This window comes from Epinephelus lanceolatus, chromosome 8, assembly GCF_041903045.1.
Source record: "Epinephelus lanceolatus isolate andai-2023 chromosome 8, ASM4190304v1, whole genome shotgun sequence".
Taxonomy (NCBI): Eukaryota; Metazoa; Chordata; class Actinopteri; order Perciformes; family Serranidae; genus Epinephelus; species Epinephelus lanceolatus.
The window spans coordinates 33335242-33360674 of NC_135741.1; the positions used below are offsets into that span (position 1 = coordinate 33335242).

At 40.3% G+C, this 25433-nt stretch overlaps 1 protein-coding gene across 2 annotated transcripts in view; it reads left to right on the forward strand.

The window, feature by feature from the left end:
- The window catches only part of cfap74 (cilia and flagella associated protein 74), an 88667-nt gene that overhangs the window by 7679 nt on the left and 55555 nt on the right, over window positions 1–25433 (forward strand). Inside the window, exons 10-18 of one of the 2 annotated variants that reach the window (XM_033628541.2) lie at window positions 1077–1234; window positions 1402–1615; window positions 1725–1880; window positions 8331–8498; window positions 9828–9946; window positions 21647–21713; window positions 22668–22757; window positions 23182–23367; window positions 23586–23700. In XM_033628541.2, coding sequence (XP_033484432.2) covers window positions 1077–1234; window positions 1402–1615; window positions 1725–1880; window positions 8331–8498; window positions 9828–9946; window positions 21647–21713; window positions 22668–22757; window positions 23182–23367; window positions 23586–23700 — 1273 coding nt within the window. The remainder of the gene's footprint in view (window positions 1–1076; window positions 1235–1401; window positions 1616–1724; window positions 1881–8330; window positions 8499–9827; window positions 9947–21646; window positions 21714–22667; window positions 22758–23181; window positions 23368–23585; window positions 23701–25433) is intronic. The other variant, XM_033628542.2, reaches the window with a different exon arrangement.

Sequence of the window (25433 nt, forward strand, 5' to 3'; positions counted from 1 at the left end):
GCTAACAGATAACTGATGTTTGCTCTTGAATTACTAATTTTGTGTGCACAAATTAACAGAGCATTATGCTAAACAAAGTTGTTAGCATTTTGATTGGGGGATGTCAAAGCTAACACAGTGTTGTCTGACAGGTATAATTTCAAGTAGATCCATACCATGTCCAAAATAAAAACAAAACTGCATTTAAACTAAGGATTTCATTTAGATAATATTGTCCATGGCCTGACAACTGTTTATTTTTCACTGCATTGCCTTCAGGCCACACAGAGGTATAACAACAGCCAAAGCTGGACAGTTAATATCAATATTTCATTTTTAAATATCATATTTATTGTCAATACTGGTATATCTTGATACCCTTAACATGGATGTTCCCCCTAAATTGGCCAAAATTGCCACAACAACATGGGACTACGGTTCCTGCTGTTACTGTAACATAATAATTTAAAAGCACAAATGACTAATGTATTTGCACAAAGTATATTTGAAGGCACAAACTGCTCAAATAAAATCTTCTTTTCTTCCCATGACACCTGCTGGGTTCTGTAGTTTTTACAGTATGACAGCGGTGTTTTTTAATGGGGGATGTGGCAGTGTCATGTGCGTAAGTATATTGGATGTAGTACGACTTGTGTAAGCTGCAGTAATGTCAGTGATCATGCAAAGTCTACAGTATACATTTTAAATGATTGTATTGTACATAAATAGCAATGTTATATTCAAACAAGACTATAACATTTGATCTGACCAAATTATCCTCCTGGCTAGTAGAGATGTGCAGCAGAAACTATGTTTTCATTACTACACTTTCTCATGGATCCCCATATGTAGTGAATTCAACTCCTGAGTGTGTACACTGTTGCCAACAGTGTTTATATGCTCATCATCACAATCTTGCAGTGCTAATCATCATCATGTTTAGTGCTGTATTTTCCAAGTCAACAGGTACATTTTGTATTTTGCAAGAAAATAGCTCTGTGATCTTCATCTCTCCCATTTCAAATGATCAACACTTCATTAAGCTTACATATGATGTGATCAAATATAGCCTCATTAATCCGACCTTATTTCTTTAGGAGAGCTTACAGGTCCATCAAAGCAGAGCCAAAGCAAACGCCCAGAAGAAAGAGCAGCGACAGAGACGACTGAGAGAATCCCTGCAGGCCCAAGGAATCAACAGTATCAAGCATATGTACCAACAGAAACAACTAGAGGAGATAAAACGAAAACAAGAGTACGTACTCTCCTCTCCTCTCCTCTCTCCTCTCCTCTCCTCTCCCACATGCATGTCCTCCACTCCCACACCATGCAGCAGTGTGTGGGTGTTTTCTCTCGCTGTGTGCTGAGGAATACATGACCGCATTTCAGTATAATGCAGTCCTGTTGATTTGCCTTTCTCAGGGAATTCGAGGAGAGGCAGAAGTCAAAGAGATTGGAGATTGTTGCAAAAATCCTTCAGGAGGAACAGCTGGTAAAGAGCAGAAAGAAGCAGCAGGCAGTCCTGCCTAAACCCTCAGCCTCTGACAAGTTCCAATCTCTTGAGAGGGCAAGAGAAAACCTCCTGTACCCCCTGGGTCCCAGCCCCCTACCAGCCACTGAGGAGAAAGCCACAATCGTAAGTGGTTCATTACATCTGAGATGACACTTGTGAAATGACTGCGTAAAGAGATCGAGTGCATTTTGAACAATTATGACCCAATGTGTGTGTGTGTGCATTTGTCCAGCAGTTAAAACAGTTCATTGACGTCAGCAGCTCATCGTCAGCTTCCTCTGATGTTGAGGACCCAGACGAAACCATGCAACAGGAAGTGGACCAGCAGAGCCTTGCTGTCAGCCTGGCTGAGCCCGAGTTCTCTGGGCTGTGGGACCAGAACTACAAGGTGCACTGAAACAGCATCCACTGCCAAGCAAAGCAGATCCCTGCAAGATGCTAAATTTAAACACTCATAAATCATGTCCCATTCTCAGCAGCCACGTTATGTTTCTATGGATGTGCTTATTGCATATTTTTCAACATCTAAATTCCCCAGCTGCAGACTGAAGCACATTGTGGAAATAATTTCACTGAAAGCCAGTATTTAATTGGTTTGAAATAGTTGTGAGCAGGTTTGATTTAAGAGATTCTGGTTCATTGATTTAATTAGACTGGCTAAAAGTTGGGTATTGCATGGGTAGGTAGAGGAACAAAACACAGGTTCAATTCCCAGTACTTCAGTCGTACCTCGTTCTTGTTAGCGTCTTCCAGTAAATACAGCTGTCAGTGTTTGTGGATGGGAAACCAGTGAGGGGTCATGCTCTAGTTCCGTCATTAGACTCCTGCAACTTTGGCAGGGCACGTGCGTAAGGGAGGATGGGATCTGCAGGGGGAACCTCCACATCCTTCCTCTGAAGCTCATCCCTGGCAAGTGAAACAGAGCACAATGTTTCACAGGGGTAGCACAGTCTGTCTTAATCCTCCCAGGTCAACAATCAGGCCACAGTGCTGAGAGAATTAGGGAGAGCCTGAGCAATCCAAGTTTTTGAGGGCCTGTACAGATATTTTAAGAATAAGCTTTTATTTTGGCTGACACTGAATTAAAAATGCGAGAATTTACATTTGGAATGGAAGCGATCAGTGCTGTAGCAAATAGTTGATTCATTTATTAATCAATCAACAGAAAATTATTTAACATCAATTTCTGTTATCTGTTTAAAAGTAGTTTTTCAAGTAAATAGATTAAAGAGACAGTTCACCCAAATCAATCAAAATCAAAAATACATATTTTCGCCAAGTGGCAACCTTTGGGGCTGAAAAATTAAGCCAACACAGAAGTGCTAAAAACTGCAGTTCTTTGAACGGCAGCTTGAGGCTGGCTCCGGAAGCCAGTTAGTGTCCATACACACCCATGTTAGAACGCCTAACTTTACAGCAGAAATAAACCCTACAATAGAACAGGATGCCAACCAATAAATGTTTACAGCCTGGTACAAAAAACGTTTTTGGTCTTTTATAGCTAATTTCCCCATTTGTGACAGCTGTACAGGGGGTGACATTTTATATAACTCACCTGTATTTTTTTTTACCAAGGATTTAAATTGAGCATAATTAAGGGCGGACTGCTTTAAGTGACAGGCTCTCTGGCAATAGTGTCCTTAGATTGTCAGTCAGATCCACCCCTTGCTCCTCCACAGCGCAAGCCTGTTGCCCAAATATGGTCAATTCTGGCTCCAGATATCCAAGACGGTGACAGCTGTAATGCCGAACTTGAGGCTTCAAAATGGGAGTCCGCAAACCAATGGGTGATGTCATAGTAGCTATGCCCATTATTTAGTATATGATTTTTCCTCTTAACTGTAGCACTTTTTATCAGTATAAATTATTTTGGTGTGGGTTGTGCTGGAGATATCGCCCGTAGAGATGTCTGCTTTCTCTCCAGTGTAATGGAAGTAGATGGCACTCAGCTTGTGCTGCTCAAAGCACCAAAAAACACATTTGAAAAACTCAACAGCAGTGTCTCTTTCCAGAAATCATGACCTGGTTACTCAAGATAATCCACAGACCTTGTTGTGAACAGCTTCATGTAGCAGCTATTTTCTTTCTACCGGACTACACCCACCACCTGTATCACCGTGCAGAAGGAAGCGTGCATCTACTAATGGACAAGAGGCTCATGCTCAAACAGCGTGAGATGTAAACATTGGCTTCATTCCAATACCCCTCCTTGACTCCTCTGTCCTCCGTCCTCAATCATTTGACCAAGAAATCGATCAAGACTTGCCATCTTGGTGGATGTCTCAATTCGTTAAATGCACTTGGAGGAGTCGAGGAGAGGGTCTTCGTCACTCGGCACTCACACCAAAACAATCTAGACTGATAAATAGCACTACAGGTAACAGGAAAAATATGTATTTTTGATTTTGGGGTGAACTCTCCCTTTAAAATTCCCTGGTTCCAGCTTCTCAAATTTGACACTTTGCTACTTTTTACTGCTTGAGAAACTAATATCTTTGGATTTGGACTGTCGGACAAAATAAGACATTTAAAGATGTTACCTTGGAATCTCGGAAACTGTTTTTTTTCTCCACTATTTTCTGACTGACTTAAAGGGATAGTTTGGGTTTTTGGACATGAAGTTGTGTGAAACGCTGACCATCTGTAGCTCTGATGTGACGGTGTCACTACTGTCAACGAGCCTCCTGCTCTGAGAAATGGCCCGTAGCTTACCGGAGAAAAAGTAGTTCTGAAGATGTACGGGGAACACGTAACCAAAAGGTTTTAAGCTACAAAAAAGTATGCATGTGTTTTGTTAGACTATTTAAATAATTTTAAAACATCCCCACATTACGTCAGACCTTGCTATCAATTGGGACTATTTTCTGGCCAGTATCACTCCGCCATGCAGGCCCGCAAGACAGCACGCCAACAGAAATCAATTAGACAGTTCATCACCACGCCGTGCAGGTGCGCAGGATAGCAACGGCTAATGAAAACTCGGCTGTTTCCAACCGAGAACCAGTAGGCTATTATTAGTGAGGAAGAAGATGTACTAGCCCTATATATACCTACTACTACAGCGCAAACACCGGCTCAGGCTCACAACGCACCCTCGTCAGCTGCTGTAGGTAAACAGAGGAATACCAAAATGGTGCGAACTTGTGATTTTCCCAGCTGTGGGAATAAAAACATCACCGGCTCCCAATTCCATCGGTTTCCTGTTACAGATGTAACCCGTAGGCAACTTTGGCTTGTGTCAATTGGGATGAACCTCGTTACCAAGCCGGCGAGGGTGAAGCAACTGCGTGTATGTCAGGCTCACTTCAGCTGCCCACAGATCCCGACGGACAGAGAAAACGCAATTCACGCACTGCTGTGCCCAAAGAGAGATATATTACCTAATACCAGTCTATATAACGATGTCTGTAACTGATTGTCTGTAAAACAAAATGTTTGATTGAACTAATAGCCTGTTGTGTTGTGGCGAGTACATTATACGCGGCCTCGTTTTACCGTCAGCATTTAGTTTATTATATTAGGCGAACTGCTAAATCCATGACCTGAGTAATCAATCACATAGAAATGTGAATTCATATGTGATTATGACTGCTTTGTTCTGGTGGTGGGTTAGCCAAAGTTGCCTATGGGTAACATCTGTAACAGGAAACCGATGGAATTGGGAGCCGGCGATGTTTTTATTCCCACAGCTGGGTAAATCACAAGTTCGCACCATTTTGGTATTCCTCTGTTTACCTACCGCAGCTGACGAGGGTGTGTCGTGAGCCTGAGCCGGTGTTCACGCTGTAGTAGTAGGTATATATAGGGCTAGTACATCTTCTTCCTCACTAATAATAGCCTACTGGTTCTCTGTTGGAAACAGCCGATGAAGTTTTCGTTAGCCGTTGCTATCCTGCGCACCTGCACGGCGTGGTGATGAACTGTCTGATTGATTTCTGTTGGCGTGCTGTCTTGCAGGCCTGCACAGCGGAGTGATACTGGCCAGAAAATAGTTCCAATTGATAGCAAGGTCTGACGTAATGCGGGGATGTTTTAAAATTATCGAAATAGTCTAACAAAACACATGCATACTTTTTTGTAGCTTAAAACCTTTTGGTTACGTGTCCCCCGTACATCTTCAGAACTACTTTTTCTCCGGTAAGCTACGGGCCGTTTCTCAGAGCAGGAGGCTTGTTGACAGTAGTGACACCGTCACATCAGAGCTACAGATGGTCAGCGTTTCACACAACTTCATGTCCAAAAACCCAAACTATCCCTTTAATGATTAATTAATTAGTCAAAAAAATAGAGATAGAGTCTCTCAGGGAATGATGTTTTTCTGAAGGCCAACATGGAAGTTAGCGTTGCCCTGGTTCCCTTGTCAAAAATCCAATTGGATTTTACTGATGGATTTTAGATTATTGCAGAAAACAAGCTCTGTGGCAAACAAAAGTCTATGATACTTACACGTAACAAAGCAACGCTTTTATGACTTTTTAAGCCTTAATGCAATGGATAGAAGTAAAAACCTAATGTTAGGCTATTAGCAAACTACATTATGGTGGCATGGTTTAACGTAGCCACCACAATAAGGCTGTAAAGCTGTGGTCGGTGTGTTGATTTCCTGTAGTCTCATTTAGCCACATTAACCCAACCAAAAACGTCCATTGATTTCGAGATGAGTGAACCAGGAGTGCTAAAATGCTAACTCATTTCTGGGTTTTAGGACTCATTCCTGGGGCTCTCTAGTATCAATAATTGTCAGTTGCAATTCTATTATCTACAGTTCAAGAACCTATTATCCGACAATTCTCAAAGATCGTACAACATAATTTGTGTTATATTATTTTGGAGGCATTGGTGTGCGTGTTTCCAGCAGCTGTACCTTCATAGTTGGGATAACCGCAGTGTGTTTATGACAAGAACCTGTGTTCAGACCACAGAAAACAGTATGGTGACTAGCAGCTCTTCTTCTATCCAGCTAACTGTGACTGCTGCTACTTTTACCACTCCTCAGCAAAATGATCCTTCGTTAACAGGATTATGGTAATGCTAGTACTACTCTACCTAATGATACAAGTGATGAAGATGATGATACAATAACAATGAGAGTCTTTACCATCTTTATCACAATCATAAATACATGGTCATATCAAATCAGATCAAAATGTCCCATTAGGCTTCAGTTAGAGGGTCACAAAGAATTAGTTGCTAACTTATTTTACGTGATACAATAGACTGTTCACACTGTTATCTGTGCCCTGAATAACATAAACACATTAGAGTACAGTACACAGAGCTCCTTTAGGCAACTAGCGCTGACTTTGTAACACAGTCTACAGGACACTGTCGACCTTTTAGAAGTTCACAGCGGTTACTGTTTGCTTCCGTTTCTCTCAACATATATAGGCTCAGTTAACCTATTGTCACATTTCCTTACAGTGGGATGTACTTGAGAGTTTCCTATAGACAACAAATAAAGACTTGATAAGTTCCCTCCATCACCACAGTTCTGCATCGCAGTGACAGCACCAATTCTGACTTTTCTTGAATCCGAAGATTAAGTGCCATACTCAAGGGCTGCGCCGTGGTAGATGTTGATGGAGGCAGTGTCATGGAGGTGAATTGGCTATCTGTCTCATCCACCCCCCACCCCTGTACACACTTGAAATGTGGGGTGACAGGCATCACTTCTCATTGTGCTGGTGCCTTTGAGGCCTCGGAGTGAGCGCAGCTCGCAGCTCTGAGCCAAGTAGCAAGTCAAGTGGAAGCGATCTCTTCCCCTAACATACAGATCAGACTCATCAAAGGCTACTTCTCAGCACAGTAATGGCTAGTGAGATAGATGAGCACAGCAATGTAACAAAGCTAATAAGATGATTCATGAGGGGGAGAACGATGCTGAAATGTCTGTTCACTTCAGGTGCTTTACAGTACAGGAAGAACAGAGCGGGGTATAATGACAAAAGCGTAGAAAGCATAACAGGGTTCTTAAAAACACTATTTTTACATGTAGATACACTTTAATATCTTAACACATGGCTTAGCTCTTTTTTTCTCCTTAAGTAGCTGGAATGTTGGAAATCTTATGTCTACCACACTGACAGCATCTCATATATTATGTATCACTTTGTTCCAACCAAGACTAGGTGTCCACCCTCACACTTTTTGGTACTGTCTAAAATGTGTTGCAGGCATCTAGTATCATAACTGTCATATATATAATTTTATATTTATTTTTAAAGAAATTTGACCATGACATGAACTGAGACATCTTACTGCCGGAAAATAAAGTTGTCTGTGCTTTCTGGTGAACAAACAATGTACTGGCTACACCTTATGTGAATGACCTCAAACATATCTTTAGCATTTCTATACGGCTTTTTCTTGTTACCTATCAACAACATTATCCTTATAAATATATATTTCTATAAATCTACTGTTAGTTAGAGCTCACAGTTGATATCAAATACTAGTTTTGAACAATTGACCATGTGTCCAATTTTCTTTAGCTAAAGATAAAGCTACATGTTAATACACAGAGGAATGAGTAGAAATGTCTGTCATTTTAAATTGCAGCAGACTAAGCCTGTAGGAAGTGCATTGTTTTAATCTCATAATAGGATTTCTTAGTCCTACTTTAAATGATATGTCATCTTTATTGCTCCTAATGACGTGCATATTTACATCTCCACTCAATCTGAAGGAGAATATTAGGCACATTTTCTGTTGTATAGAAAGAGGCATTTTCAAGTAAGTGAAATTTTATTCTGTTATGTTACAATGAGACAATTAGGGTTTTATTACAGTGATTATTTATGATGACCTCACCAGCTGTTGCTTCCCTATGTGGTTACAGAAGCTCCAGAATGAGAATGACATGAAAATGACATTGGTGCAGACAGAAGTCAAACAGAACGAACCTGCAGTGACCAGTGGAAAGCTCAACATTCCTCCAAAAAAGGTTCATGGAAAAGAGTTGAAAGGGCCTCCATTCATCAGTAAACCAGAGATCATCCTTTTTAAGGTACCATACTGCTGGTGCTGTAGAATGCACAACCTGAAAAGACTTTGTTCATGTCTTTAAGGGTAACTTAGGAAATTGTCCAAAGGTGAAAAAAGCATTTTCAAATCAGCATTTTTTTTTCTGCATCTAACTGGGTGAATTAAAGATTCATTTCAATCCACCCAGAGTTGGTGATTGTTGGAATGGTGGAAAGACAAACCAAGACAGCTTTTGTGAAGAATGAAGTGTCTTTTCCAATGATAAAATTACAGTTTATTTAAATGGAGTCTAGTGAATCTGATGATAGCGATTTCAGTGCTGTTTCTGGTTGAACATAAAGTATATTACTCTTTAACAAAGAGGACAGCCTCTGTAGAGATCATTTCCAAAATGTTGGCAGACACTTGCTGTAACAGTCTGAGCATGTCAGTGGCAAAAACAAGCAATTTTAGTGGGCGTAAATTGACAGTGCTCAAGATTTACATTGTAACCTGTTTCGCCACTGCTGGCTGCAGCTCAACACTGGACCAGTTTCAAAATTTGTTGTTTCAGATTGTCAATTAGACCCTGTTTAGACCTGGTATTAACATTTGTTTTGGGTGAGCCGATCACAGCTCACTGGACAGCGCTAAATACAAGTGTGAACGACCACCAAGTAGCATTGTGATCTGATCACTCAAACCACTTGCTGAGGTGGTCTGGGACACATTTGACCACATACCTTTTGTAGTGTAAACTCTAGGGTGTACTGATGCGTCTCCGACAAGGACTTCATCATCAGTGCAGGACGTGGTGGTTGTTTTGGTGACAATGCGCTAATGCTCTGTAACTTACCCATTTTATGTCGGGTTAGACAAAGTGTTGTGAGACCATCCATTATTTTGCCCAATGGAAGATGCATTGAATTCTGCTGACAGTTGAATTTCCAGCTGTGCTAACACAGCTACTAATGTGACTAGCAAGACTGCCACAGCGCAACTAGCAAAAGTGTGGACATAATAACCATGTGTGGGGCAACAATGTAATCTGAATACAAGTGGTCATCTGGAGGCACATGTAAGACACAGGTGTGCCTCAGCTGTCCACTTTTGTTTACATCACCAAAATGCGTGTCAATACCAGGTCTAAACAGGCTCACAGACACAAAACATGGGAAAAAAAGGTCCAGGTTGAAAAATAACAAAGCACACTTTAAGCAGATCTAATAGTAGTAAACACTGTGTGTAATGTGCATCTTTCCCATTTAAAATTATGTAAGTCTAATTAAGTCTAATTAAGTTTTGATCATTTGTTAATGGATTTTGATAGCAACAAAGTGACATTACAGAGAATGTTCTTGTTCTGCTTTAGGACTTTGAAGTGGGGAAAATGTATAAGAAGAAAATCGTCCTGACTAACATCAGCTACGTCACCAACCACTGCAAGCTTCTGGGGATCTCCACTCATCTGAGGGATTTTATCTCTATCAAGTAAGTTTTTTTCATCATCAGTCTTTAAACACATAACGGTGTAGTCAGTGGGTGTAGTGCATATGGAACAAAAAGTGGGTCAAGACTGTAAGAGAAGACAAGACTACAAGCGCTATAACAAATGTTTATAATATACACTTTACAAATATACAGTATATACAAAATACACTCCACGTGTCAGATCCACATATGGTAGTGGTAATGAATACTGTATTTGCGTAATATTGAGTGGGGAAGTTCTTTCTTGACCTTATAAACAAACAATGAGGATAAACACAAAATTTGAGTTTCCATAGAACAAACTAACAACAAACAAAAGGTACGGTACATTTTGAAAACAAAGTATGCCTTGCATGTGTGCTGCTTATTACGTTGGCCATATGAAAAGCTTAAAAGAGCAATCCACCGGTTCAGTATTGCACTTTTTGTAACACTGTCAGACTTACAAGGAAAAACCCCAAATCCAAAAATTTAAGTTTGGATGGGTATGCTGTTTCCCCCTGCCTCCAGTCTTTGTGCCAAACAAGGCAGCATGTGACTTGGACTGAACTCTCTACTGGACGCACAGGGATTATATTGATATTAATTTGTTTGACTCAATTTGGGTAAAAACCACAAAAAGGTATATTGCCCAAATTGCTGAACTGTCCCTTTAATGTGTCAATCTACCATCATTATAGAGCGCCCCATCAATCCAAATGCCATATTGAGGTTGATTCTACATGTTCCAAATATACAGGCCAGACTTTGAAAGAAGCCAGCAACTCCAGTTTGGCTCGGTGTATCACCGTGGGACAAATCAATCTCTGTGGGGGCAAACACACACGGCACAGCATCAAGCAGCCCACTAGAACCTAAACCGAATCCCATCTGAGGAATATATTGAGATATTCATCTTACAGAGATTAATGAGACAGCCAAATAAAGACACACACACAACACACAATTGTTGTTCAGTGGCATGCCTTAGAGAATTGCCATTGTTTTGAATATTCAGTGTACTTTTTAGACAAGAGGATTTAAAGACAGAATTCTGGTATTGTAACAACACGAGAGCTCGAGGTGGTTACAACAACAAATGTTAAAGCTCCTCTGAACTCACTTCACGTTGGACAGCTTCAGTTATCACACGGAAACATCTGCTAATGTATTACCACTTAGGAATCCAACACAACCACTTCTTGTCATTTTAAAAAGACGATGGAGTGGACGTGAAAGCAAAGCCTGTCCTCCCACATACGGACGCCAGCTTGGATCACCACGATTGCAGCTCCTCTTTTGAGACTCAGCTCAGTGAGTCAGTCTATGTCTCTGCTATCTCCTCTCTCTCAGCCTGCCAGCAGCCCACAGGCCGGGCAGAGATGCATTGTTCTCCAGGTCACTCACTGTATATCACTTTCCCATCAGCTCCCCCATGACTTGATGTGGTTTCTTTGTCTCTCTTCTTTCTGCCTGACTGAGTGAAGAGTCTCCCAGGCTGCAGCAGGGTCAGCTGGAAACTACTGAGGCTGTTTTTGAGCCTTCGTGCTGGACCACTTGTCTGAACATATCACCTTCTAGTCCTCTGATCTTAACTCACATGTAGCAAACATGCAATTTCATAAAATATATACCATACATACATCATTATATATACATTATAGTGCACAATATGCCTACTCAACTCCTTATCTCTCTTTCATGTTAAAACACAACATTACTCTTTTCAGATTCTTCAAGATTACACATATTTTGAAGGTACGCATATATTTTTGAACAACTCAAAAGCATTTTTTTTACAGTTATAAATATAGTAACATCAGGTGCTGGCTGCTGTTAGTTTTCTATATATATATATATATATCAATCCGTATGCTTTAAAACACACCTCTACTCATTACAATACAATCAGGGGTTTTGCTGATACAGCCTCACATGGTCTGGTATGACCAACCGTCATGCCGTTGGATGGCTATCTCCCAAAACCCTGACATTTTAGTCATTCGGCTGCTCATATAATTTGTTACAGACAGAATCTGAACTCACCAGCTGGTAGGCAATCTTCGCAGTGATTTATAAGGTGGGGGAAACAATGACGCCAGAGGAGTGAAGAGTAATAAGAACACAAATTATGAAGACAAAGAAGGTTTTCTTTAAAGCATGCATTGATACAAAAGTCAAAAAAGGTGCAGGATTTCTTCCTCACCCATGACTAGAACCCTGCTCAGCAGCAGTAAAGAAGACGACTGCTTTAATGAGTATTAATGTAGCAGTACAGCTTCATTACATTAATCTTTCATTTTACATGCTTTGTTTTGACTTCAATGGAAAAGTTAGGTTTGGTAATTGGTTGTTTTGTTACTTTTCACCAGTTATTTCTGTGTTTCCACCTAAATGGTAGTCTATAAAATTCTGTTACAAGGAATGTTTATCATCTGGTGATGCTAAAATGAAATTTAAGACACTGAACGACTTAAATATCCACTTGAGTAAGATCCAGGACGATGATACATAGTAGTCCTGGGCAGATTGATACTGCTGCGTAACTGGCATTACTAAGTCAGTTTGTGGACTTCATGAGTCTTCTCTGTATATTTTAGGGTGTCACAGATAAACATTTTAATGGTTAAAGCACAAAAGGAAAACAATAAGTAAACAGATGGTACCACACCAGGAGACATGTTTGTTGTTTCCTGCCTGTCGTCCCATTCCACCCGCTCCCAGAAGGATCACCTTATGATGATGCCATTAAGACAATTGACTCAAAGAGTCTACGAAATTAAAGGAAATTCAATGTGCCATTATCCTGTAATCGCTTATGACTGCAGTGGCTGCTGCTCAGCATATGTTACATAGTCCCACTTAAAATGTAGTCCACTTCCAGTTATCAGAACGACAGCTGATGCCGTCAGGCTCCCCTGATTTCTGCCAATACCTTGGCTCCATCATACAGTCTAGGTCTACTATTCATGTTTGTTGTGTTTATATACATCCCACTGATTATACACACAACGTTGGGACTAGTCGTGACCAATAGATGACTCATCAAGCTAAAAAATAAATAAATGAAAGACAGGACATTTCTTGTTTTTCGTTGGTCAATGTAGCACTAACTCAATACTGGGTTAACTTTACTGTACCTAGCACTATTGGGTAGCTTTGATCCAGTGTAATATTTTTAGATTATTTTTGAGTTACTGGGTAAAATTAACCCGTTATTGCATTGATGCTATATTAACCCACGCTGGATTAATTTCTTAACTAGTGATTTTTTGTGGTGTAGAAATTGACCCAGAGACAATTCAAACAGGCAAACAATTGCCTAAAATATTTTAAAAAGATATGAAAAAATTAGGGATATAGTATATTTTTTATCATCTTTACACAACACTCCTGTCGGCCATAACTGTAACTACCACCATAATTGTAATAGGGTAATGGACATAATAATGTAGGAATAATTAAGTTTGAGAAAAAAAAAATGCTTACATGTGCTGACAAGTTCACCTGCTTCTGCCACAGTACCTATTATACACCCTCCTACTACTATTCAGTGCCTGCTATGTGTAAAACATCTTGGTTATTCACACATTGAAACCTATAATATTGAGATCGGTCGTGACAACTGCAAAGCCTTCATGGCTCACCCAGTTAAAAACATTAGCACAGCAGGAGTAGAGAGAAACGTGAACCAGGAACACACTGGGTTTTTTTCATACCAGCCCATGGTTCCCTGTACGCCCCCTGAATTTCTAAAAATGGCTTCCCATCCCCCTACACGCCCCCCTTGTCCGGCGTACATGCATTGTGTATTCGTTCCAGAATGGGCTCTGTTGTATCTTTTCACTACTGGGACAAGAAACCACAACAGCCCAGGCTTGCCAGACTTGGTGAAAAGCCATTGTATAGAAGCTGTGTTTATGCAATTAGTGTCACCTCCTCACATGTACTGCAAATGACTGGCTGAGAGGAAGACACCCCTCTGTGGTCTGTATGCTCCTGAGCCGAGTTGTGAGATAAAGCCTGAGACTGTAGTAGAAATGGTGGTACTCCACAAAATCTGAGGGTGCGATCACACCTACAACTTGTTTAATTTGCTCCAGATCACGCAGCATCAGGACGAAATACATTGTTTAGTTTTGCCTCCAGTCTCTGGATATTCATTAATGACAAAACAGTACATGGAGAATACAAATTCAAAAGGAACCTTTAAGTTTTAGTTGATATAATTAGGATGTCTGCTACAGGATTCCACTGAAGAGGTTTCTGAAAGTGTACTCAGATTTTACCATTTCAAGGCTTGTTTACGAGGTACCAAGATGACCCAAGATGAACTCTACAATACAGACCTGATTTATGAATAATACGTCCTGTTTTCTCTTTCTAAAAAGAATTAAGTATCCCAAAGGCAGAAATTTATATTTTATGATTTTATATATTTTGTGGTTTTCGAAACTATATGGTGACACCATAGCCGTCACCATACTATAATTGGCTAATGAGGACGCTGACCAACAGCCAGACAGTAACCTGAAGCCAGAATGCTTCTCCAAAAATACATGTAGATGTCTTTGCTAACCCATACAGAGAAGGGTGCTATGGTTAATTGTAGGATGCAGAAGCCCCTCCCAAACCTCGCTTTGTGTCACCCCATTGGTTTTTTAACTCAAGTCGAGGGCAGATTCCAAACAGAGGTGAAAACAAATGTAAACATACTACATACAAGTATTAAAAAAACAGTGGCAACAGCATATCCAAGCTCCTCCTGTGTGTGTACACATATGTATATACCTAAACATAATTCCAGCTTGGGTCATAACACAAGACCAACGTTTAAAGCCATACTAGCCGTGCTATGCCTCGGCCTGCGTGTAGTGCTCACAATTACATGGTTAATGTGGCATGTTAGCATGCTAACATTTGCTATTAACACTAAACACAAAGTACAGCTGAGGCTGATTGAAATGTCATATGTTTTGTAGGTATTTTAGTCATAAACCGAACTAGAGACCATCTTTAGATGGGATCACACCTGTCACGACCCCAATTTGCCCCTTAAAACGAATGTAAGCCAGGGGCGTAAACTGCCCCATCCCCTCCTGACTCCCTTGCTTGGACAACATGCATCCTCGAATTTCACTTTGATCTTAATAGAACACCTATAAAGTTTTGTGACTGCATCTTGCATGGTTGTGACTCATTTGTGCTTACAAAATCTGTCTACTGACAAACAGACTCAAAAACCTGGCAGGGGGCGTCGGTAGCATAGTGGATAGTACCAGCGCCCCATGTACAGAGGCATTGCCTCGCTGCAGCGGTCGCAGGTTCGAGTCCGGCCTGCGACCCTTTGCTGCGCATCAGTCCCCATTCTCTCTCTCTGTCTCCCCATTTCACACACTGTCCTGTCAATTAAAGGCAAAAAGCCCAGAAAAATAATCTTTTTTAAAACAAACAAAAAAAAAAACCTGCCAGAATATTTAAAACAGCTACTGTGTTCTGTTAAGTTCTCGCTGCAGTAGTTATCTCCACGTATCACATATAGCCATGATGACACACACTCAAGGTAAAAACAGTACCAACCTTGCTGCCTTGGATAGTAATTACTGGGTGCTAGATGAAAAGTTAGGGAACCTCCAAGCTAATTATAGATCATCCTGTGGAGAATGATCTATAATTAGCTTGGACAGACATAAACAAATTTGGCCAACTGGCAGGCTGACATTTCCATCCCTAGAGCCAAGCAGCTAGCAAAGAGTATAGACTTTGAATGAAACTTACATAAGCTTCCAAGCTAATTTGAAATTTACAGGTATGTAGACTTTTCTCGTGCTGCATCTTGGGCTGCTGAATATGCTATCAAGCAACACCTAAAATATTGGTAGCCTAGATAGCTAATTAGTTAGTCAACTGTACCACATCAACATCTTAAAACTGTGCACAGATCAGTCAGCTGAGATTCTAAAAGCTATGTGGTCCATAGTCTTCAGCACCAGCATTCACAAAATGCTGTCTGTTCTTGGCTTGAAAGCTACAGTTACATGTGCACCAGTATAAGCAATGTTAACATGTGTCCCTGTGCCCCTCATGGCTCAGCTATCAATTAAACACGTACTTACACCATCGTTGTCCCACCACTTCTGAGGCTTGGAGAATAAAGGAGCATTCCACTGACAATTGGTAGGCCTATGTAATATCCCAAGACGTACAAAAAAAGCCTCTTGGAGCCAAGCCCTAAACCCAACAGGAAGTCAGCTATTTCTAATTTGCACTGCCACTTTTGTTAATTTTTTAGTCATTTCCAGGGGTTGTACTTTAAAGAACTCCTCCTACAGTTTACATTCGATTGACTTCTAATTAATTTTGTCTGTACCATCCCACTGGACATCAAAATTTGCTTAAAGCTTGCGGTTTCGTCGAACTGTGTGACCGTGGCTAGGTGTCAAATGTCAGTGTTTCGCTACCAAACAGGAAGTGTTTTGTAACTCCAGAATACATAGTCCAATCTTCCCCAAACTTTGCATGTTTAATAAGGCTCTAGTTTTGAAGCCAACTACATGCACAGTAGGTGTCATGATGATTGTGCCACCTACTGGCAACAGGAAGTAAGACTTGTCAGACAATTATCTTTTGATTTACCTGAAATGTATATGGTGTGGTTTGCAATTTATTTACAGCAACATGATGTATAATTAGTGTTCTCCAGTGCCACATAGTGGACACAGAAAGTGGTACAAAATGTGAAATAGGTCATTCCAAAGGCCACACTTTATGAAGGAGAAAGGACAAGTTGCCCAGAGATATGAGGGCCCATTCATCGCTGCTTGCAGCTTTAATTTTTACTTTGTTTCAGTAATAAAATAGATATATACAATACATTCAAAATTTACTTTTGATATGATTTGTAACCACGTCAGGGATATCTATTGTGATTTTAGCTGGACTTTTAAGAATTGTGAGCCTGCAGAGAAGGATTTGTAAGCACAGATCAAATCTTGAGAGCAAGCAGTGACAGAACTATTAGCATAATAACTGTTTTGATCCCACAACAGGGGTTAAGTCTCTAGAATTGAGTGGCAGTAGAGCTTTCTCTGCTTGCTATATTCAAAACTGTGTGATGTCAGATTTGGAAGTCTGTATGCCTTTGTATGCAAACTCCAACTGAGATCAGAGCAAACCCCACTTAATTTTACCCTCGAGTGGAGTTTCATCCTTTTAGACCTGTCTTCAAAGTAAAGTGTTCTATCAGCCTTTTGATTTGTCTAGAATACTTTGTGACTGTGAAATAGATACAGTCTTGACAGCCTCATATATTATGGTTATGTCCTGTTGAAATGTATTACCTAAAAAAGTTGATAAGGGTCTTTTCATATTCCCAAAACTTGCAACCTGTCAAAGGAAAGTTGTTTCTGGTGACTGACATTAGAAAACCATACTACACTTAACTGTGCTTGTTGTTTTATTTATCTTCTGTGGCAGTCTGACAACTAGTCTAAAATAATTGAGTATGAGCATCAGTCAAAACTGCAGTGGAGCTTTATATCCTATAATAGGCCTACGATTCTTTGTGATTTAAAATAGTACACACCTCAGACTACTTGTGGTTTGTTGTAGTTAAAATACCATAATTTTCACCTGCTTAAAGAACCATCAGAAAAAAAAAGCTTTGCATTGATAGATTCACCTAGAAAGCTGCCTTTAATACACTCATCAGTGTCAGCACTTCATGGCTTCCTAAAACAACAGTGCAGAAATATGCATTATATTGTAGCCACCAGATTTAAAGAGAGCAAGATCTTACTTCTGTGAAACACGTATGACAGCGAGATTATTAACACACATGCTTCACTGTCGATCGCTTTCCGATGTGGTTATGAGTGTGAGGGTGTTTTAGCTCTGTTGAACTGAATAATGAACCGAGAGTGCTTATTGATTTACTGTAGGAGAGGCCAATGGGCCAGAATGTAAAATAGAGCACACAGCATCGTCAGTAATACTGTACAGCCACAGTCTCAGCTTCATCACTTCAGTCAACTGCAATAGATATACTGTACAGTATGGCCTCATTTGAAGCACCTTATATAGGGCTCTAGCAGGCTTTTTCAAACACTGCTTCACTCAGCATTTAATCCCAAGTGAACTGTTCTATTTTTTTCTTCAAGTCTCTTTTCATACCACCTGTCTTAAAGCGCGGAAAGAAGAATGGTACCAACAAGGAAGGAAATTAGCCAAAAGAAGAAAAGAAATTTTGATGAAAGTGCAGTGTGACATCTTTAATCACCAGCAGACTTACCCAACCAGGTGGAATGCTTTCATACACTTCCAGGTCACAGTAGTGAGCTGGATTGCCATCATGACAGCTGGACCAACAACTTTAAACAACTGGCTCAAACCAAACATAATGGTCCACTGCCCATGTTGATGATAGCATGCACAGTTTGCTAATTATGTCTCCATTTCAAGTGTATAAAAATATGGAGCCATGGTATTTTATGATAAATTTCTCCAGCAATCCAACAATGGCGCATAAAGCATCTTTTGAATTTGAACTGAAGAGGTCCACTGCTATTCAAACCATGTTTCAATAGAGGCAAATTTTAGTTGTCTTTTTCTTTGTGGCAGCATCAACTCATCACTGTTAAGAGGGACGTAGGACTGATCATCTTGTTGTATTTTCAACCATCTACCGCGTGACAATGTCAAGTGAAGTGTTGTGTAAAGTTTTGCCTACAGCACCCAAACCCATCATGCCCACCAGATGCAGCAGGGTCATGTTCCACACTGCACCATGCTCCATCACATCTCTGTTGCATTTCAAATGTCTTCAAGCTATCTGTTCTTCAGCAGCAACATTTATAATATTGTTTAGTTCTATCATAGTTTGCAAAGTAGACGGCAGCCTGCTACACAGCACAAGAGCCACAGACTTTGATCAACAACCCACATTAGCTTTCCTGCTAAAGTTTCCTTTAACTTACAAACATGGAAACATGTCTTGTGATCACACAAACTGGAGAAAAGTGCACAGCTAACATCAGTTTGCAGACTAGATAGCTAGTTGGCTGCTCAGCTGCAGCACATTAATCATCAAGTAAATGCTTCTGTAATTGTCACCTCTGTTCTGTCTGGTTTGATACTGGTGTGATCTTTACTCTTAAACATGGCTAACAACATGCTGTCTGCGCACAACCTGTTGGCTAACAATATGCTGTCTGCCCACAACCTGTTGGCGACAGCACAAGTTTCTTTACTCTGTCTCTTGGCTTTGAAACAGCTTTTGTGAGCTTAGCTTGCTAACGTTAGCACAGATTTTAAGTGCCTGCCTACACACATATTGGACCAATCAAATTAAAGCCTCTTCAGCTACATCAGTTGAAACCAAGCAGCGACGTCTGGGGATGAAAAATGAAGCCAACAGAGAAGTGCCAAAAACTGCAGTTCCTCCAATGGCCACTTGAGGCTGGCTCGAAACAGAGTAAATTCCCATAGGCCCCCATGTTGAAATGTCCAACTTAGGTTGCCCTCTAGCTCACCTGGTAGAGCAAACGCCCCATGTACGAAGGCTTTGTCCTGACTGCAGCGGCTGCGGGTTCGATTCTAATCAGCAGCCCTTTGCCGCATGTCATTGTCCCTCTCACTCCCCCTTTCACTCTGGATCTGTTCTGTCTAATAAACACAAAATGCCAAAAAAATAATCTTAAAAAAACGCCTTATTACAGCAGAAATAACCATTTTTACAGCCTGGTACAAAAAAACTATTTTGGGCACCATAGCGAATTTGAACATTCATGACAACTGTATGGGGTCGTCCGCTAATTGTAAGATCAGCAGTTTAATCCCCGGGTCCTCCTGTTTAAGTATCCTTGAGCAAGATACTGAACCCAAAATTGCTCCCAATGGCTCTTCCATCAGTGTGTGAGTGTGTTAAAAAAATGAGTAGCAGTTGGCACCTTGTATGGTAGCCTCGGCCACCAGTGTATTTCCTATGTGTGAATGGGTGAATGTGACTCGTAGTGTAAAAAGTGCTTTGAGGGGTCAGATGACTAGAAAGGCGCTAAACAAATGCAGTCCATTTACCATAACTCACCTGTTTGGATAAAGTTTTGCATAATTAAGGGCGTGGCTGCTTTGAGTGACAGGCTATCTGTGGACAAGAGTGTACTCCTGGTTGTCAGTCAGCTCCACCTGTCACTCCTCCACAGCTCTACCTTCTTCAGATATCCAAATATGGTCACTTACTTCTGGCTCAACAAAAACCAAGATGGTTGAAATATGTTTCTATTTGTACAGTATCTGTACAACAAAAACATAGAATGTATTCTTCTTCACAGAGTTTGAAAAGTTGACAAAAGAAAAAGAAAAACTACTATGCACCATTTCCATTTTTAGGCACCCAGCTTTTGTCTTGTACCAGCTGCAGGCCAAAATGTCAACTTGGCACAAAATATATCTCAGAATGTGCACATGCAAACTAAATGTTATATGATTGCACTCAGTTTTACTTTTCTTCAACATTACCAAGACCTAATAACAAGGTTGTTTGCTGCCCATTATGTTCAGTAGCTGCCTCCAAATTATGCTCATAGTTGCATGTTTCCAACTTCTTGTTTATCTATTGAATTTTGACAATCCTCCCTGCTTCTCTGGCTGGCTGCCTGCTGTATTCGTATCGATCGGCTCTCTTCTTGTGTCTCTGGGAGGGCGGCAAGTTGTGAAGCTCCTCGGGGCAGCGTTAGGGTTGGTGTAAACATGTGCTGTGAGATACACATGTTGCTTTGAAATAGCTCGCAGTCCTCATGTTTCTTTCCTCGTCTGAAAATAAACTTTTGGTTTCTGCTGTGGTTTACAGTGCGTAATAATGAAATAATTCCTGACAATGCCCTTCCATGCTGTGGTGTTTTCTTATGGAAGGATAGCTTTTTCTTGTCTTTGTTTTCTGCACAGTGCAAACTGAGCCTCAGGTTGACTTTTAACCTCTTGTGCTTATCTATTCCAGTCTCACAAGATTCATCACACATAAGCATTTTATCTGAAGCTGCAGATCTTCTCTTGAATGCAGCGTATTTTGTACTGCAGAGGCATCTGTGGTGCTGTAAAATCACTCAGAGTGCTTCCTTTAGGTCTTGTCTTATGTTATTGCTGCTCACATATCTGTGAGGCCACGCGAAGACTCACACCTGATGTACCGACAAAAAAAAAACACAGCTTTGACATTCTGTTACTCAGCACAAATATTTTACAGCTGTCATGATACCAGAATTTTAACTTTGATACAATACTTGTACCAAAAAACGATACTCCTCACCTCATTTGACACCTTGGCAAAATGTAAAAAAGTCAAACACATAATAGATTGTTATTAAATTTTTAAAATACGATGGCCTACGCAGGTTGAGGACCAATTGATTTCCTTCCCCGTTGTTTCTGCTGTTCAGCTTTGGGTTAAATCTGATTGGAGATTTGTTCCTTTTTTCTTTTGATTCTACACATTATTATCAAATGTATATTTAATGAGGACTGTATCCTTTTAAACAAGGTATTGAAAAGGTATCAAAGTATCGATAATTTTCACAGCCTAAGGTGGTCTGAACTGTGTAGTATCCAGTTTAATAACAAGAGTAACAGCATTCCTTTTTTTTTCATATGTGGTTATGTGTTGCATTTTAAACTGTCTAAAATTGCAGATTTTTTTTTATTCATAACTTCTTTTGATTTGTGTTTCAGCTTTGAGCCTCCTGGTTCTTTATCTACTGGGATGTCCTGTGACATGCAGGCTGTTTTTCAACCTATGGTGAGTAACATTCACAGCTCATATAGCTTTGCAATGCACCTGTAATTTATTCCTTTTAAGATTTTTAATGCAGTGGAGTCTGTGGCACATTTTTTGATGTGTTGGCTCAGTTGTCTAGCACCTTGGAGTAGAAACAAAGTCATGCCTGTGAGGTGAGAGTGCTGGCATTAAGCTTTAATTTTAAGGTTTTCACATCCACATCAGATGGACAGTGTCAGCCTAATTCTGTGCCTTTGAATATCATATAATCTTTGACTGATTTGTTTATTCCCTTTGAATATATTACATATGTGTCCTTATGAAAATGACCCTCACAAGTTGTCTTAGGGAGAATGAACTTCTCAACAAATGCAGGAATCATAGAGTTATGCCTACAGCTTTCTCCTCATGCTCATCAGCCATGTCAAAACTCATTCTCTCTGTCTGCCAGCTGTCATTCCACTGTTTTGTTTTCAATTTTCTGCAGTATGATTAGGCCTGTCACAATAATTACGTCATTAACTTATCAAAGTCAACAAATTATAAAGGTCGAGTCCTTATGTTGTAAGATTTTACCCTTGTGTTTAATCCATCATGATCCCAGGAAAACTGTTTTCCTTGCTATTATACGATTTTAGTGCATTGCCTAAGCAGAATGAGCGGAAAACAACCTATGCTTAATTTTATTTATTAAGAATATTTTGATACTTTTCTCACATTCCAACGTTTTTAAGATCATTGCTCTTTGAAAGGCCATAATTGCATATATATTTTCATTATATCAATGGTATAAAATGGTCTTAAAATAACAATAATACTGTTAAAGTTAATTATGGGACAATATGTCATCCAATCAAAGTAGTTTTTGTGACAGGCCTTAGTTTGATCTTATGTCAAAGCTTTATTCTGAATTCAGTGTCCAGTAGCCAAGGCTGTTATGAAACAACAGATTGTCCTTTTATCGGATCCCTTCAGATCAATGAGGACCTGGAAGGAGAGGTGCGCTTTGCATCAGCAGTGGGTCCCTTCTCTGTGCCTGTCAGATGCACCATAAAGAAATGTGACGTGAGTAGCGTGCTGTAGCCAATTTTGAGAAACACATTCCAAATGATTACCAATATATTTTTCATGCCTTACTATTTTCTCATGTCGCTCTGCCTGTCTTGAAAAGATTTTTCTTTTCTTGTTATACATGTATACATGCTATCGTTAGGGAACGTATAAGTATCTACGACATGGATTTAGTTGGACCATGTAGTTGTAGCTTTATGTTGCTGTCATAATATGATAGTGGAATGATAACAATAATGATTATTGAATAAATATGTAATCACTGCACTACAGAATAACTGACTGCCTTTCTATCACGATCTAATCAGTCTAATCAGACGTTGTAATATGTTTAATTAATTCCTGTATGTATTAATGTATTTTTTTTTTCACTGCTGTTGTTGCTAATTACTGTATGTGAATTTATCCTTTTTTCCAGCTGGAGGTTGACAGCCAGTTCGTTGACTTCGGTTCGCACGTTGTGGGCCAGACTATTTCATGGACTATCACCTTGACCAACAAGGGTGCACTGGCCACCCTCTTCAGCCTGGACACCTCCTCATGTCTCAGTCCAGAAAATAGCCATGTCCAGATGGCATCCCAGGTCTCTGCCAACACCTGCCAGGTCAGACTGTCGATCTGAAGAGTTGCTGTATCTTTGCTGGGCTGATGGATTGTCAAGTTACAGCTACAAATGAAAATTAGAGAATTTAAAATTAGAGCATTTGCAGCATACTTGATGAATAAGTAGTCAGTGCACTTGCCTGTTCTAAAGACAGTCATATGAATAAACTGTCCTTATATAAACCCAGTTTGTGTGTTGTTGTTGTTTTTGGCTCACAGGAGACAAGCAGTCAAAACACAACATTGGACCACCAGAGCAGCTCTGTATCCGGAGATCTCCAACCAAAGCAAAAGAGTCAGCGGCTCTCTGAGGCGTTACAGCAGGAGCACCCAGGTAAACCTGTTATACACATTTACACATGCACACATGCACAAAATGATTTAGTGCCAGTTTTTACCCTGAAATAGAGTTCTACATGGACTAAAACCTGAAACCTGAACCTGCAACTTTAAAACCCAACCCATGTGAACCTAACTGGTGCTGCCAAATGTGATATCATCTCTTTCTTTTTTCCCACTGGCCATCATATACCTGCCTACAACACATGACAAGCATGGACACAGACGATTGGCAGGGGTCACTCTAACTTATACCTCCTTTACACCAATGACCAGTGCTGGAAATGGGTCGGGGGGTGGTTTAAACATCATATTCAGAACTTGTGTTTTGTACTTGAATTCCTCATTGAACAGAATATTAGCATTAATAATCACTAAATGAGCGCCGCTGCTAGCTTATGACCTGGGTGGCGCACACATTGGTAGACAGTTACCTGTTTGGGCCTGTAATAATATGATTACTTTAGGTGCATTTTCAGCACCTTCGTTTGCTTGTGACCTGTTTCCGTGTACAGTGGATGCCTCTCTCATAGCAAAGGAATGACTCGCCTTACTCTGTCTCTGTTTAGCTTACGCTGACATTCTTAACCCTAACCTTAACCAATCCCACTCCCATTGCCTAAACCTATCCAATCCAACCAACAAAGGCAAAGAGTCCTAGCCAGTCAAAAGTAGAGTAGGGTGGATCATTCCCTCGCTATCCTAGGATTCACAAATTTGCATCCCAGTCATCTGCCACTTAATTTCCTCTTCACCATGACAGCCAGGAGCTCCTGCCACTCAAAGTGTTGCCAAATCTCTGTGTTATTCAAATAGCCTTAGCTGTTGCTGAAAACATTTCTGCTGCCATGATTTCACTGTTTGTTTATGGGCTGCAGTGACCTGTGGCAGTTGCTTCACGACTGTGCGCCATCATTTGCAACCAGTGACATCATTTGTCCTGCCCTGGTTGTTAGCAGCCTTGGTCATGTGCCATTCATATTAAATTTGACCCTTGTCCGACCCACCTCTTGACCTCAGTCACAAAGCGGAGATGGTCAGTGCGGGTTAATCCCTATCAAACACAAAGTCTATGCTGGTTCAACCCTGGTTGAGCCATTAGTGTGTCATTGCTTTGGCACATAGTATTAGAGGAATAATTGTCTTTTGCATGACGTTCTCTTGCAGTGTTTTGTTTGGATGTAGGAAGTAAGACATTCTATTACAGCAGAATATTTTAATTGATAAGATTTTTAGCCATGCTGGCTGCATGTCTCATGCATGCCAATAACGGATTGTCAGTCTCTCCATCACTTTGGTCCAGACAAAAAATATTGGTTGTATCATCATAAATATTCCCCTCAAGAAAATGACTGTACGTGACCATGTCAGCATACTGATGTTAGCATTTAGCTCAGAGCACTGCCTACAGCTCAGTACAGCCTCACAGCTTGTATGGTACAGCCATGTCCTAGTCTTGTTTTATAATATTTGTGAGAGTATGGGAAAAAAATCAATGCTGACTAAAAGCGTGCAGTAGGATGTAGTGACCTTTTCAATATTTAACCAACACCCACATTCTTTCCCTCGTCTTTGCAAAGTGTTTTGAATTGCTTACACAGAGCCATATTCATGCTTTAGTTACAAAAAGCAGCATTGCCTCTGGCTGTCATGTTGATGAATATATAATTTGAGCAGCATTTTGTTAACTACTAAACATAATAAGTGCGGTTGTATATGAACATAATT